Genomic DNA, 16,759 nt, shown 5'->3' on the forward strand with positions numbered 1-16,759 from the left:
TCAAAACACCTACATGTCTGTCGCCAGTGGGGGTATTATCGGTGTAAATCCAAATCCCAAATCTTCGAATCCTTTCGGAGTGCGATATTTTCAGACAAAGGAAATGAGACGAGCTTTCGCACCGACCCAGAAGTACATAAAATGCATCCACTTCAGAAGGGAATTGCACGTTTGCCTTCCGTTTCGCTGACACTTTTTTTGCTGCTGTATGCGAAGCTGGGAGCTCTTCGCCGTCGTTATCTTTGGAGGGGTGTGGACAAACCCATGCAAATGCGCTCCCCACCACGTCCTCCTCTCAGTCTGCGCGGAAAGTAGCGGAGGAGGTGATTAGGAGGTTCAGGCAAACGCAATGGAAACTGCTACATAAAAAACACAAACAAACAAATAAAGAAAGAATTAAACAAAAACAAACAAACAAAAAACAACGGTCGCGTGGAATATTTTTTTGCTGAGCGCACGGGTGTCCTCCGTGGGTAGTACACTCGCGCACATGCACGCACAGAACTGCTCGGTACTTCGTGGGCCGCGTCCCTAACAGGCTGGGGGAAGGGAGGACGAGAGGACGTCTAAACCTCGTTTCCCTCTTTCGCAAGTGAAACTTGTTGCCCCGAAAAGAGCCATCAGCCTGCCGGATGACTTCTATTGATCTAAGACGCGTACAGCAGCTTTTCTGCCCCGGAGTGCCACATTCTAGCAAAATCACTGCTTAAGCGGTGCAGAATGTGACCGCTATTCATAGAACAGACGTTTAGTTCCCAGTATCTCCGTGTGCCACGGACAACTGAGTTCTCTTGGTAGCATGCAGTATCTCAAAGCATTCTTGGAAATAATGCACATGTATGGTAGTAAGCCAGTGGAACGAGTGGTCTGGATCCAATAGGGATGTGAGGATGTTCAGAGTAGGGTTATTAATTATTCTAGAGCAAAGACCTGCAGGTTATTCAACATAATGATCTCTGTGCTACCTTTCAAAGGTTTCAAAAGCAAACATTGAGCACGGCCATGGCAATCCCATTCAAAACAATACAACACAGTTTCACTGAATTTCTGCATTATGAAAGGTAGACTTCATGCGTGGCTGATCTTAATTGTTTACAGATGCAATAACGTGTTTTCATTGTGCAACTTTTTTGGTAAACAGCACAATTACAGAGGCTCTAAACTACAGTAAACAGAAAAAGGAACAGAGAACCAGTCTTGCTGACAAAGTTGGTTTGACCAAGGCACATGTCAGACAAACATGAAGAAGAGTAGGCACTCTGGGTCAGATGGACCAGCAGGAAATTAATTTCTCTCCAGGGATCAATAAATTTAATCTAATCTTATCTTACACTGAGGACTAACCTGTCTTTCTGGCATATGCTATAGCCACTTCTATTTTTCGTTTACACACCCACATACACACATGCACAATTGCTAGTGCAAAAGCATGAATACCTCATCTCCCAAGCCCTATTCAGCTGTTACTGCGGCAACCTTGCATGATGTCATTTGTTTGGAGGGTCGGTATGCCTGGCCGGCTGCAAGCATAAGATAGCACAACCCGCTGAGTGCTGAGATCAATAGAGCCCTGTCCCCATGCCACCCCCCCTCATCAACGCCACCGCATGCTCACCCTATTCAGAAGCGGCCAGCTTTTATTCCCCCATCTGAATTGTCCTGGTGCCCTCACACGAGTGTGCGGCACCCCGCCCCAGTAACCCCTCAGCGGGGCGCCTCTGGCACACTCTTCTTGGCATGCTCCGAGGAGAGCAGGAGGTATTCAGCAACGCTGAACTGATGTGCATGAGCATACACATGGACAAATAAACCTGACACATGTCCAGCCGACAGGGCAATACCCTCCAGCATTCATTCATCACCCCATATTCACTAGCACACAGGGAACACCTACAACTCACAAATGCATGAAAGATCCATTCAGACAGGGAAACGGACACAGTGGTGACAGACAGTAAGTGTAAGTGAAACCTAGGTTGGGGGCTGATTTGAAAGGTAATTCTAAAACATCGAATCTCTTAATGTCTTTGTCTAACTCATCCTCACTCATTTCCCACATCTTACCTCATCTCCCCCTGGTGTTTGTGTCTGAAACTCAAGTTGCTTTTGGTGTTGCCTCTAGATGCCTGTGCTTGGGCAGCTGGATCCACTGATGTGTTCCCAGAGGGGAAGAACCTTGACCGCCTTCCTCCCCGCTGCACCCTAGCAGTCAGTGACCCCTGAACCCCAGCCTGTCCGGCTTCACCATCCTCCCTCAAAGCATGTCTATAGGTTAAGAGGGGGAAGTCTTTGATCTTTGATTACTTTTTCTTAAGTTCTCTCTCTCTCCCTCCCTCCCTCCAGAGATTTGTAGATTAATTTTCTCTGCACAGCTTCCAACTTTTACTCACTCAGTACGCTGAAACGTTACGTTTTGACCTTCTACCCCACAGGGAAATGGTCGCTTATCTTACTTGGCAGCACTTGGCCAGACTAAAACATCAATGTATTTATAAACTTTCAGAGTCTTTTGCTCTTTCTGCTCGCTCACCTGAGGAGCCTGGCGCATGTCCTGCCCAAGGGAGGCATTTTGTTCTGGGAGAGTGTTGGTGAGTGGGCAGGTTTCACACAGGTGTGCATCGATGCAGTGATCAAAGGCTGTCATGTGACATCATTTCCAGCATGGAAGGCAAAGGAAGGAAGAGAACTCCCCACAGAATATGTGAAAGCATGCATGGGTGAGAGAGAGAGAGAGAAAGCTGTGTAGGAGACCGAAAAAAAGCCAAGAGACAAACCTCCGTCATTATGTAAGGGTTCCCGTTCACTGAGCATTTGCTTTGAGTGGTTTGCCAACCCCAGAAGGGCTGCCCAGTTGCCTACCATAATATGGTGATACACATGAGCAGATATGTTCACTTACCCACACATGAGTTGCATAACACCTGTTAGGTCCATCTGTTCCTCTTGTATTTCAGAACACACATGAGCATACACACAAACACACAAGAAACTACTTTATAACTAAGATATCTGCCTAGACATACACACACACACACACACGATTTTCTGGCCTAGGGGAGAAGGATCTCTGATAAAATCTTACCCTGGGGCATTTGGCTGGATATTTGGGTCAATCATACAGTGCTCATTTCCACCCTAGAGGAGGCCGTGTGTACAATCACTCATTATTCATGTAGACCAAAGGAGTAAACATTCACATTTTAAATCTTTCAGCTCAGTTTGAGGCTGGTGGCATGTGATTGGCACAACTGCCGTATCACTCTTCCATCAACAAACAGCATCACACAACTCCACACCATGTAGAAGTACAAAGCTTACAAGCGTACTTTTGTAGCACTCTAAACCCAGAGCCTGACCATATATTATATAACTCACTCTTGTCAAACACTCAAGTGATGTGTAATCGGTCTTTTCTCAGACACGGTGGACTTTTTCTACTTAGGACCAGCTGTCACGTCTGCCACGAGAGCACTGACGTTCAAGGACTACGTTAACCACAAACCCCCAGTTTGTTCCCAGTCACCAGATTATTAGTCTTACCTATATCTCGTTATCGTTATGGGTCTTTGTATATAACCCATCTGTGTTAATTCAGTCTTTGTAAAGTCTCGTTTGCCTGTCTAACGTTTCTGAGCGTTTTGGATTTTCATTTCCCTGGTTACTTAGATCCTTGCCTGTATTGTTGGATTACCCTTTTTGCCTGTTCCCCTTTGGATTTGTTTGCCTTGCTGGATTGACCTCGATTAGATGCTGATGCCTGTTTTTGACTATGATTTGGATTGCCCTTATCGGATTAAAATACTTTGTTTTACTGCATTTGACTCTATTTCTGTTCAACACATATTACACAGCCAACTTCACAGATCATTTAAAATTCTGATTTTTATGGTCCCAATCATGACTCAGACATGACTGCTAAAGGTCATAATGTTAACTTACCCTAAGGTGGTCTTAATCTCATTAGCTTGTTATAACCGAGTTGGGTAATATTTTGTAATACAACTGCAACATTTCTTGAACACCTTTGTATGATTTATACTTTTGTTGCTTACAATTATAGTGTGATGAAACTACTGACAGGAGAGGATCCACATATAGGGCATGAGAAATACTGAGACAGTGAACTGGACAAAAACACGATCCAGAAAACAGCCTAGAGCCAAAAACTGGGAGATGAGAGAGCAGAGGTACAAAAATCACAAAATCCAAAAAATAGCAGATGGAAGAAAGAAAAATGTGCAAGAAGTGGAGGCTACAAAATGAAGACTCAGTATGAAGGCACTTGGTAAACAAGGCTATAAGGACATATATAATTAAGTAATTAGAGGGGAGACAGGTGTGTGAAGTTAGTATTGCAGTGAGGCTGATGGGCTTGGCTGGTTGTGTGATTGACTGTTAGGGTGGAGCTGTATGAACATGTGACATATAGATTAATTTTCCTTTGTAGTTTCCCATAATTAACTGCCATATTTTTCACTTTTTAAATCTTAGTACACATTTAGCCTTTGAATAGGCCGAAGATATTTGAGGTTATTTTCCTGTGCTTTAATTAATTTTTTAAAAAAGCACTTCACAACTATGAGAACTCTGAGCCAGTGCCCTGTGATGCAGTGTGTGGGGTCTGTTCCAACTTCTCCTGGGGGGTTCAAACTCCCACTCCAGGAACCTTGTCACATGTCCCCACATTTGCACTCCCTGGGCCTCCGTGACTCAACTACCACACCCCAGACCCCAGGGGGTGGACCCTTGATCCCTCAGCCTGCCTAATCTCTCCCCCAGCTTGGAATATCCTGCTTCCCTTGAGCGATCGGATGACGGTGGGGATTAGCTGGTGTGGATGCTCGGTGGCAGAGGACAGGAAGTGGCTTCTCGACAGAGCCTGCCTCGCTCAGAGGCAGCCAGCGCGTACACACACTGTAGAGAATGCATGTGTGTGTGTGTGTGTGTGTGTGTGCGCGCGTCTGATATTTTTGTGAACATGTATGTGCTTTTGGCATGTGTTTGGAATGCAGGCTGTTCTTTATGTCTGTTATAAGGATGTGGTTAAATGAGGTTTGCCTTATGCTTTGCAAATAGACTGATTGCGCCAGTAATTTCTTGGTGAGCAGTGTTGAGCCCTGAGGCCTGAGCCCAGGCTGGAGCCATCACTGCAGAATAAAAGCACAGAGCAGATCTGATCCAGGACCTGTAATTAAAGCTCAGCCAAAGGGCTCACCTTAATGCACATGTTGAAAGAGGTGAGCGAGCGCTGAACGTCAGCCAGAATGGGAGGATGGATGGAATAACACATGAGAGGATGAGAGCAGAGAGAGCAGAGAGAGGAGGGAGAGAGAGAGAGAGAGAGAGAGAGAGAGAGAGAGAGATGGATGGATAAAGGGCCATAAACAGAAAAGAAACTGAAAGTAAAAATCCTAAGATTCCCCAAAAATGCAGTATCAGATCAGAGAAGAGCACAGTTTCATGCCTTCAGTGCCTGTGCATGAACAGACAGGAAGAAACTGCTCCTATTTCTCCATGCTCAGAAACCCTGATTCAAAGTCATCCTACTCAACACATGACCATGCTCAGGGCCCGAGAACAGCCCACAACAGCGTAGCCCAACCCCAGACCCTGCTGTAAACAAGGACGGCCACACAAAGAGGCTATTGCTTGGTTTATTTCCCTGTGCTGGTTTCCTGGTGGCGGGGCACATCTCCGTGCTTCCTGCTCAGCCTCTGGACTGGGGAGCCTCATTAAGCTCTGTGTTTACAGCCGCTCGGGGCCCTGCATGGCCTGTGTCAGGAAGAGAGCTGCCGGAGCAGGTTATGGGTGCGTTCCATCTCATTTTTATACCGTCCAGCCCACCGAGTTGGGAGGATCCCAGTCCAGGGCGAGGAGCTTGCCTTCTACTGGTTCCTGTCTCATGGGACACAGGCCTATGTAAATGCGGTGGTGCAGTAAAAGTTACGCAGCTGGTTTACCAGACCCGGATGAAGTATGGCATCTGGAATTACACAAAAACCAAGACAGAGCTGAATAGTCCACTGATGTCACAGGGGATGTAAATCAATCTAAATGGCCTTCTATTTGGTTTATAATGACTTATACACTGCCTGTGGCATAAATACTATTAATTCTGTGTAATACAAATTTCAGATTTCAGTCCTTGAATATGTGTTGTTTATTAATTATTTATATCCTGGAAAAATATAATACATGGTGAAGAATATAATTTTAATAATAAAATGTATATATTTTTTTCTATATAATTGTATGTGTATGTATGTATATATATGTATGTATATATATATAATCCAAACAAGATTCCAGGTGAGTAACTGCAATAACTGTGAGTAACTGTACTGTAGTAAGAGAGAGAGAGAGAGAGAGATTCAAAATTGTAGTGAAGTACACAAGGTTTCCAGAGAACAAGTTCTGGTACAAAACTGGTTCATATATATATATATATATAGGAACAGACTAGAGAAGACTACTGAATATTATCTCTCTAGTTCCACAGTACAATTCCTCCTCCTCTTCCTCAAACTCTCCAATTCCTCCTCCTCTTCCTCAAACTTTCCATTACTGTCTGCTTCATCTCATCTGTTGTTGCCATTCTGATTATCTACTGCCACACACATACACCCACGCGCACACACACACGTGCACGCGCACACACACACACACACACACACACACACAGCAATCTGTCTTTGCTCCCGCTGTGGAGCTGCCCACACGGCCACACAAATATTCCATAATCGCCTACTTACAAAGTGACACACTGAAAAAGAAAGTGAAAGAAATAAAACGTCACTGACAAACCTGAGGCTGAGTCTGGCCATTCAAACTTTAGGATTTTTTTGCAGTCTGTTGAGAGGTGTACGTGCGTAAGTAATCTATGTCAGTGGTAACTCATATTCCTGTCCTCTTATAGCAAGATAAAGAGGAGAAGACAAGGCCCTCTAGAGAATAGCAGACTCACATGAAATAATAGTAACCCAAGACTGCACTCCGGTGGACACTTTAGGAAACATGTTGTATCGGGGCCTTGTGTAGCAAAGAGCTCAATTGTTGGTGCAACTATTTATTGGAGGCTTTATGACTTCATGAAAAAAGCATACAAGTTCATGGAAAACCAGTTACATATGTCACTGTAAATGGAGGTGTGGTGCCTGAGTTCGCAAAGATGTTTGATAAGCACACACACACACACGTCAATGAACTTTAGTGAAATGCGACATCAATAAAATGAGACTTCAGTGAAATGACTGTAAAAATCTGTAACATACCCTGTGAAATGTCAGAATGATGCACATAAATGCACCCAGCCAAGATTAAAGACACATACGTGACATTTTCTTCTCACTGAATTTTGCAGTTTATTCACCTTTGACCCACGTTCACTGTCTTAATCTTTAACGAAATTTATGCACTCTCATTCCTCAGCAGCATGTACACTGATCTTAAGATATGAATGAACAGACCCTTTTCCTATACATGGCTACAGTGTCAGGAGATGTTTCTCACTGCGGACACAGTGCACGGAGGATTGCAGCACACGGGTCAGCTGTAAAGGCCATACAGTGAACAGGACCCTCCTTCCCCTCCTGGTGCTGGACTCATGAAATTCTCTCACACACATACACACACACACACACACACACACACACACACACACACACACACACACACACACACACACACACACACACACACACAAAAGAACTAGCTTGATTCAATCTAATCAACACTCACTGTACGTAGCTGAAATGTACACACTACCTGCATTGCCAGACGTACGCTAAATACGATCAACACACCATACAGAATAATGGCATATCAGAAGCATCTGCCTTCTGCCTGTGTACGCAAAAATAATACTGACATAGCTGATGAGACTGCGAGAGGGTCTTTAACATTTTAATGTGTGTGCATGTGTGTGTGTTTCTATCATTTTACATGCACACATGATGAGCTCAGATAAATCATTCACACACACACACACACCTGCACTCACAATCAATACCTGCCCCACCTAAGAAGACCTGATCATGCACCACAAAGACAAAAGATTTAGATATCAGTATAGATATTAGTACCAAGTTATTATTATTATTATTATTATTATTATTATTATTAGGAGTAGTAGTAATGATTAACTAACAGCTATTGTACATAATCAGATAAAAGACCCATGAAAAATAAGCACATTAGATTACACATTAAACAAGCACTTTCACAGTTCTGCAAAACATTCCATTGACGTTCAGACCAAATCACTTAACAGCATCATCTCAGTGGAACAGATCTATGGTTCGAGTATCCACCCACAATCCTTTTTCTCAGGAAGTGTCAAGCCTACATAGACATTTAAGTCCATATCAAAGCAGGGGAAATCTGGCCATGTTTCCTGTCATTGTGGCCTGTGTGTGTCACTGCTCACCACCCTTAATCCTTGTCCAGCTCTGCTCAGTTCAGAGGGCTTTCCATTAAGGGCATAAGACAATAATGAATGACTCATAAACAGTTATGGGGAAACAGTAGCATGGCGACTTGTGGTTGCATGATATTTGAACCCCATGAGAACCTGATTTCTGATGTCATCATAATGAGTCAAGGTTACAGGCATGGCCAAATTTGTTCTTTTTTCCAATGTACTGAAACAGCAGTTTGAGATACAATATCAAATCGGCAGAGTACAAAGAAACATACATAGTAGTCATATGAGCCTTGTGATGTGAAAAAACTATCACGTTTGCATCTGCATATTCCAGCTTTCTCCGATATTGATACTGTAAAGGCAAATACTACTATAACAATTAAGACATGACATGTTGTACAGTCCTAACAGTTACTATTTAAATGATGCACACTAGACTCTACAGCACGTTAGAGTCTGTAAGTGGGCAGATGACAGTCTCTACTGTTGCCACAATCCTGTTTTGGCCCTTAGTCCAGCCTACAAGGCTCTCAGTCCAGCCTACAGGGCCCTCAGTCCAGCATACATGGCCCTCAGTTCAGCCTACAAGCTTTCACTCCAGCCTACAGGACTCTCAGTCCAGCCTACATTTACATTTACAGCATTTATACAGGACTCTCAGTCCAGCCTACATTTACATTTACAGCATTTCTACAGGGCCTTCAGTCCAGCCTACATTTACATTTACAGCATTTCTACAGGGCCTTCAGTCCAGCCTACATTTACATTTACAGCATTTCTACAGGGCCTTCAGTCCAGCCTACATTTACATTTACAGCATTTCTACAGGGCCTTCAGTCCAGCCTACATTTACATTTACAGCATTTATACAGGACTCTCAGTCCAGCCTACATTTACATTTACAGCATTTCTACAGGGCCTTCAGTCCAGCCTACATTTACATTTACAGCATTTATACAGGACTCTCAGTCCAGCCTACAGATCCGTTTGCAGCAGCCATCACACAGAGAGTAGGAAATATCTAAGACTTGCGCTAAGCTTTTATATACAAATAGTATTATATGTGCTGATTATTTGCCCAGCATCAGTTCTAACACACACACATATACATATGTGTATAAACACACACACACACACACACACACACACACACACACACACACACACACACACACAAACACACACACCTCTCACCACTTCTGACACATTTCGTAACACTCCAGGAATCTACCCGCCTATCTCCCCCGGCTGTGTTGATTTGGTATTTTGTCAAGCAGGAAGGGCATCGCAGGCTGCTCTGTGACCCCTGCACCGCCCTCCTCAGCCCTCACATCTGGACCATTGAAACCCCTAACCTCTCCACCCTACACCAGTGACAGCTATTGCCTATCAGTCTCACATGCCAGAGGACTGAGCTGACAGCTTCCCCTCTGACTAATAACGTGTTTGCGTTCGCGAGCATACGTGTGTGTACATGTGTGCATTTGGAAGTCAGAAACAGGCATGGCAAAATATTTTTTTAAAAAGTCAGCGTAAAGAGAACACTAACAGTCTTATAGAACAGAAGCAGTGTGAGAAAGGCAAACTGATAGCCAGAAGAACACTTTTTCCTGGGTCGCAGAGCTGCCCACAGGGTAAACTGGTTTCAGGCGCATGTAAACTTTGATGGCTGGGTCCCTTTTGTCTGCAGCAGGGGGGTAAATCATTGGCTTTGGTGAACCACATAGTGGTCAGAGGTCAGAGTGGAGTTACACTATTGGAAAGCTGAGTTGTACAAGTGAATTGATTTTGTGTACAATGTGCTCTACACATATGTGTTTCTGAACAGCCACACCAAGGACACTTTGTGACAGACCACATCAAGAGGACAAAAGGGAATTTTTTTGGTGTGTGTGTGTGTGTGTGTGTGTGTGTGTGTGTGTGTGTGTGTGTGTGTGTGTATAAGAAAGGTGACCAAGACAAATAACAGAGCCAAAGTCCCACTGCAGAATAACTTAATAACTTTCCAGTGGTCTGTTGGAATATCTCAGGTTAGCACCTGCCTCACCTCACAGAGCCCAGTCACCTACTTACCTTATCAGCGATCTCTAAGTGATCACCTGAATTAACCTAATATTCCTTTATTGCGGATATGACTGTTCATTCCACAGGCCTGAGTTTCATAATGGCATATCGGGGTTCTAGACATACATTGCAGGTGGCTGTTCAGAGGGAGCAGCTGAGAATGTAAATAACTGTATGAAAAGACAGCACTGAAACAGCATGTGGGTACAGACCAAGTGTTTGCAGTTTCTTATCTCTTTGTCTTGTGTTTGAGTGAAACTCACACCCACCCACACAAGTACACATTTGTATTACTGTCCTTGTGGGGTATTTCCATTGACTTGTTTAATAATGTAGCTAAATAATGTTATGCAAATCCTTTAAACTCAGTAAAAAACAGGTAATTGTTTGGTTCTTTTAGAGAGCAAGCTGTACATGTATATATTCATGTTAGGGTCAAGGGACTCAAAAAGTATTTTTTTTAAAGCTTTACATGATAATGTTATTTACCACATTACACAGCATGCCATGCAAAAATCTGTAAGAAAAAACAGACTATAGGCTTTAATGACACTTGCCAAGGAATGCAAGGTCTTTGTGACAGTAATTGTGATCTTCTCGCTCTTTTCACTGTGATATTTAATTACACCGGGTTTATTATTATTTTTCAAATCACAGTAACTAGTCATCACCCAGTTCTGCTTCCATGTCTAAAAGTCCCGGGACCCAACTGAGGCAGCATTAATGGAGTTGACCACCATTTTTAATAAGGAGAATGCTGCCTGAGGTCACTGAACTTTGACCACAAAGGTCAAACAAAAGAACCTCTGCCTTGCCTGCATACATTTTCCAAATTAAAACAGAAGTAAATACTGTGTTATACAAAGATCTATAACACTTAAAAATCTGAATCACTTAAGACTGGGGCCCAAGTCTTCTATGCACTAATGTACCAAACGTTATAGGGGCACACTGGTGCGTGGAGTCCCCACTTCAGGCTCCTGAGGAGCGCACATTCAGAACCGCGGAGAGTTTATAGTCAAATTTATAGACAAATGTAGCACGACTTACGCTGTCAATGCCCTCATGCGCTCACTGCGATGCAGGGTTAGTCTAGTATATCAAGAAAAATCGTGATATATATTTTACTTGAATAAAATACACGCACTCTTAAAAAGTTTTTAGACTGCAAGCATTACCTTCTGACCACAACGGGACAATGAACCCGTACGCCCCGTCACCTCGAGCAACCCACCCCGGACGTGATATATTCATCTCAGATCCACCCCACGGCGAGCTGGCAGCAGAACCTCATGTCTACATTTTAAGAGTAAGGGGAAACCGTATTTAATCTATTGGACGGGGGCCAGTTCACTTCTTAATCCAACAGGAACATCCGAAAGTGGTGCAATAGTCTCTCTAGCAGAGTCCTAATAATTAACTGTCCGCGCTAAAAGGACGAACAGAGAGCACACGATCAGCGGACTCGTGAATTAAAACACAATATACGCGTTATCGTGCGTAAAGGTTCACGGAACAGAAGCGCAAACCGTTGCCAAAACCCTACCTTAACGAATTCGGTGTGGCAAACCTCGTTTCTGACGTTACGAGAATGGAAACGGTCCAAAAGTCAATCGCGACGGGGTGAAATGGTCAGAGAGAAGTTTCAGCGCCAATGTTTGCGCAAATTTTCCAACCCGAGTCTTGCGGGGCTGTGCGGGATAACGCGCCCAAACGTTCACCGAAGTCTCTGCTCCCACTTCTGAGACGCATCGCCAGCAAATGCCAGCGGACACCTCCCTGTCCTCAGACCGAGCAGGAGTGCCACCACGGGTAATTAAAAGTCAGCAGTCAATGTTAATTAGTATTTGCCAACAAAACATGGGGATTCCTGACACCGACGAATCTGCTTGTTTGCCACGTGAACGAGAATACAGTAGTCGGTGGTTGGTCGTGTTATCAGGTGAAGTGTTAAGACTGATAACGGTTAATAAACTTCTGTTAATCTTCAAATAATTTAGATTATGTTCGGCATTTATTTAGTTTGACACATACTGTATAGCCATCGTTTTATCACAGGCCTCACAGTAGCCATCGTTTTATTTTTGCATAATTATTTTTGCAAAATCATTAATTATTAATTTAGAGATCCTACAGTATGGGTAACACATTCATTAATCATTAATTATTAATTTAGAGATCCTACAGTATGGGTAACACATTCATTAATCATTAATTATTAATTTAAAGATCCTACAGTATGGGTAACACATTCATTAATCATTAATTATTAATTTAGAGATCCTACAGTATGGGTAACACATTCATTAATCATTAATTATTAATTTAGAGATCCTACAGTATGGGTAACACATTCATTAATCATTAATTATTAATTTAGAGATCCTACAGTATGGGTAACAGCCTACACTGTAAATGTGCGAAGAAAAAGACCATCACACTATTGTGTGGCAGAGGTAGCGATTGGCGAGTGTTTTGATAGATACTAACTATACATTTAGATGTACAATTCTTTCAGTCTACAGTTCTTTCAGTCTACAGTAGTACATTCTCTTCTTTAGTTTTCTCCATGCTGTAAGTTGAGCAAAGTTTTGATTTGCATACTTGATATGGAACTTTTCTTCAAAGACCTCCTGGATTCACTTAGTACTAAAATTTCACACATAATCCGCTTCCTGGGGATAAGAAAGACTGATGCAGAACCGCAAACAAACGGCATATCTCTGAAGCCTCACTCCTGGCCTGTGTGGAACCCTAAACGATAAGAAGGTAGACTTGCAATTGCACATTGTTCCACAAGAGGGCATACCTTTCCCATTGATGTTCATTTCAAACCGTTCCTTTTTTTTTTTTGTACACTGCTGGTACATGTATTATTACTAGCACATGTGAAGTGAAAGGTTTGACTAGAAAACATGTTTTGATCTAAAGCTTTGCTCAGTTATGCCACTCTGATATTGTCTAAAGTCTTATGTGATACCACTACCAAACCACAAAGGGTGAATTAACATACAACACTGTAAAAGCCTTATTCATCACTGGTGGTAGCACTTTTCTTAACATATCACAAAGAATGATTTCACATTGGTCATGGGACCTATATTCTTGTATGGTAGTCTGACAGCAGCTTGCTTGGGTTCAGCTTTTTAAGTTGAAGCTGTGAAGAAAAACCAACTCATTCTGCCCCGGCATTCAAGTCTAGCCCATAATGCCGTTCTCCCACAAGCTGCTGTTGGATCAGCCCATCATTTGACTTTAGTAAGAGTAGCACCAGTGTGGGGTAAAGGGACTCCCACTGGCTAGCCATCTCACTTTTTGTTCCATTCCACTCTCTTTCACCTCATCGTCCGTCCCGCCTAATCACAAAACACTGTCACGAGACCATCTAGGGGAAGTGGCTGACTTTAATCATGCCACTCTGCTCTCAGGAAACGTCTCTGGGAAGTTCCTCAACTGATCTCGCCTTCATGGCTATCCAGTGAATATCCCTCAGTATCTGACCTTCAGTTTAGCTGTCGTTACACAGTACGCCAAATTTAGGTGATGCTTAAACATAACAATGGATTGTGCTACATAAATAATTTATTTGCAACATTTATGGCACACAATGCAGACACGGGCAGTGTGTCAGGGCAAGGGTATTTATAACGGTGTGCATTGTCACAAACTGTGTTGGAGACGCCTTTGCTGAAATGTCTACGCATCACCACAGGATATTGTTGCCTTCCCAGTCCAGCAGGGTTCCACTGTGTTTCTCCATTAGGGAAGAGACCATCCTGAGCACAAGGGGCGCCTTCAGGTACAAGAATGAGATGTATACATTCACACAATTTGTAGGAAAGCATTAGGACCTTGCCTTCATGATACATTGATTTTGATGCTTTGTATGTAAAAAGCCACACAATAAAAAAAAATACTGGTCACACCAAAATGGAAATAATATTATCCTGCTCAGCTTGTGCAGTTACTCACACGTTCACCACCCAGGTCAGTTAAGAACCAGCCACGGTGTACCGCCATGACAAGAATTCAGTCTTTTGTAAAGTTCTCAGCCCAGTGTCTTGTCAGCATGTTCAGGGCAGCCCGAGAACAGATGAACATCTCTGAGACACAAGCCCCATATGAGAATGCCGTGAGACTGATAGCCCGCTTTAACCCTAGCCAAAGTCTGTATAAGCTCACTAAGGTAAGCTCACTGAGACCACTGTAAACCTGGCCTTGAAATGCTAGATAGGAGCATGATGAAATAGTTGGAAAATCATTGCGTCTGTGCTATTTTCTCAAAACAGGTCGCCATAGCGACCTCACCATGCTCCGGTTCCACTAGATGTGTCATTCAGGTGTTCACTGGGGAAAGCCCAACCCATGGGGTTAGGCTTACTGATGGAATGATTAAATAGAGAGCTCACTTTGCTGGTTCTGTAGGCGCACGTCGGTGTCAAGGTGAACATCTTGGGGCACCACTCAATGGAGGAGAACATCGTGGAGATGTTGATGACTGCAGCTCACCTGCAGGCATGCCTGTCTGGTGAGTGAAGAGTGACACAGCCCTGCACAGGTACAGCGGGCAGTACTGCAGTCAAAAAGGATCCATTACAGAGTTTCCCAGTCACACTCCTTAGAACGCAAATGTCAGGTTTTTGCTTTGCTGTTATTTGGAATAACACATTACCGCAAAAGACAACGAAGCACAGTCTGTAGTTGATTACATAACCTAGACAGGATATGCCAAATGCATTTTTTGAGCTACTTCAAAGATGTTTGTAATGAGCATGGCTCCCACCACATTTGTCTGAAATGTTTCCATCATTTCCAGCTCTCCAGTGTTGCGCAGCACTACACAGCCATTAATGCCGGCGTTGTTGGTGATCATATTTAAGCTACTGCCTTTCAGCTTGCTCCCCACCACTTATGCAGCCTGAGAGAGAGATACTCAGCTTGGTCGTCATGACTGTGGAAACCATGAAAAAGCATAGATAACATCCAGCAACCCCAAATTTCAACCTGTCCACCAACTCCAGCAACCCAATACTTCAAACCCTCCAACAACAGTTCACCAACTTGTATACCAACCCCTCCACCTCTCCATACACCAATCCCTACACCAACACCTCCATCAACCCCTACATCTACAACTGTGACTCCCAAATACTATTATGGAGACCATATCTGCTGCCTATTTTTTGTGCTTTCCCTAATTAAAGGGACTGATAGAAGTTGCCAGCTGGTTACTACACTGTGTGCTCTGGATCAGATGCATCAGATGACTGAAATAATTACTCATAGGTTTCTACAACAATTATTAAGTTTAAATTAATGTCATCACATTTGTGTTAATGTGGCAGCTAACCAAGTTGAATGATGGTGACCACAACGCAGTGCTTCTGTGGCAGGTCTCTGAGATCCTGAAGAAGGGACAGTACTTTATGTAGCACTGGGGAAATATGTCTCAAAGGAACATTGAACCATGACTTCCACATAGGTCAAGTGCACCTTTCGACATACGTCCGACTTATTGCAGTTACTGTAGTAAATGAGCAAAGGTTAAATGAATAGATGCTAGTTCTCTCTCTCTCTCTCTCTCTCTCTCTCTCTCTCTCTCTCTCTCTCTCTCTCTGTCATTAATAGCAAAAAAATAAAATCTTGCTTTTCAGTCTGTACTGCACAGTCTGTACTGAACCATTAGCACTCTATTTATGCTCCAAGTCTCTATTTCTTCCCCCTACCATGTCTCTCTCTCAGCTGTGCGCTGGGCCCTCTTGAGTCTCTGCTCCCAGCAAAGACGGAATATACATGATCACATATGTGTGCCTGTGTGCATGCACATGCATGAGCACGTACGTGCAGGCTTTCCTACCTCTCTGTCAAAGTCCATTAAGAACAATGCCAATAATGTTTGTAATAGCAAGACATTCTGTACACTGCAAGACTGCAATATGAAATGAATGTGAGCAAACGTCTTGAGTGTCAGAGCCAGCTCACTCATGAATGGCTGTGTTCGACCTGCCTATTTACACTGTGCTTCTGCATAACACATCATGATTCATTTATTATGGTAAGCTAATAGTTGTTGTGAATCAAATAAGTAAATAAATAAATGGCCTTAGCTTGTGGTAGTCTTTGTATTCCCCAAATGCTGTAGTTTAAATCTTGTTATAGGATAGACCCAGTGTGTGTAGTAAGATTTAAATCAATAATTAAATCTTATCTTTAAAGGTCCAGGGAGCCTGTGTTTTCACTCTAACTATATTAACCTTGTTCTTGCAGGCTCAC

The 16,759-nt window shown here is 43.2% G+C and overlaps 2 protein-coding genes across 6 annotated transcripts in view; both read right to left on the bottom strand.

Moving 5' to 3' along the window:
* Positions 1-12,183, bottom strand: part of ripor1 (RHO family interacting cell polarization regulator 1) — a 51,107-nt gene extending 38,924 nt beyond the window's left edge. For 3 of the 5 annotated variants that reach the window (XM_035525488.2, XM_081715208.1, XM_081715204.1), the window contains exon 1: positions 11,665-11,755. In XM_035525488.2, the coding sequence (XP_035381381.2) occupies positions 11,665-11,740 (76 nt within the window). In that variant the 5' untranslated portion in view covers positions 11,741-11,755. Of the gene's footprint in view, positions 1-13; positions 482-11,664; positions 11,756-12,032 lie in introns of those variants that run through there. The other 2 variants (XM_081715207.1, XM_081715206.1) reach the window with 2 other exon arrangements.
* A 1,476-nt stretch (positions 12,184-13,659) lies between these two features.
* Positions 13,660-15,989, bottom strand: LOC118241226 (zgc:158868). Its single transcript, XM_035525450.2, is given in 4 exon segments — positions 13,660-14,279; positions 14,459-14,589; positions 14,868-14,990; positions 15,980-15,989. Coding segments are annotated over 4 exon segments (354 nt in total). The 3' UTR covers positions 13,660-14,189.
* Between the last annotated feature and the right edge of the window lie 770 nt (positions 15,990-16,759).

This window comes from Electrophorus electricus, chromosome 6 (assembly GCF_041902795.1).
Source record: "Electrophorus electricus isolate QZ-2024a chromosome 6, ASM4190279v1, whole genome shotgun sequence".
In the NCBI taxonomy this organism is placed as follows: domain Eukaryota; kingdom Metazoa; phylum Chordata; class Actinopteri; order Gymnotiformes; family Gymnotidae; genus Electrophorus; species Electrophorus electricus.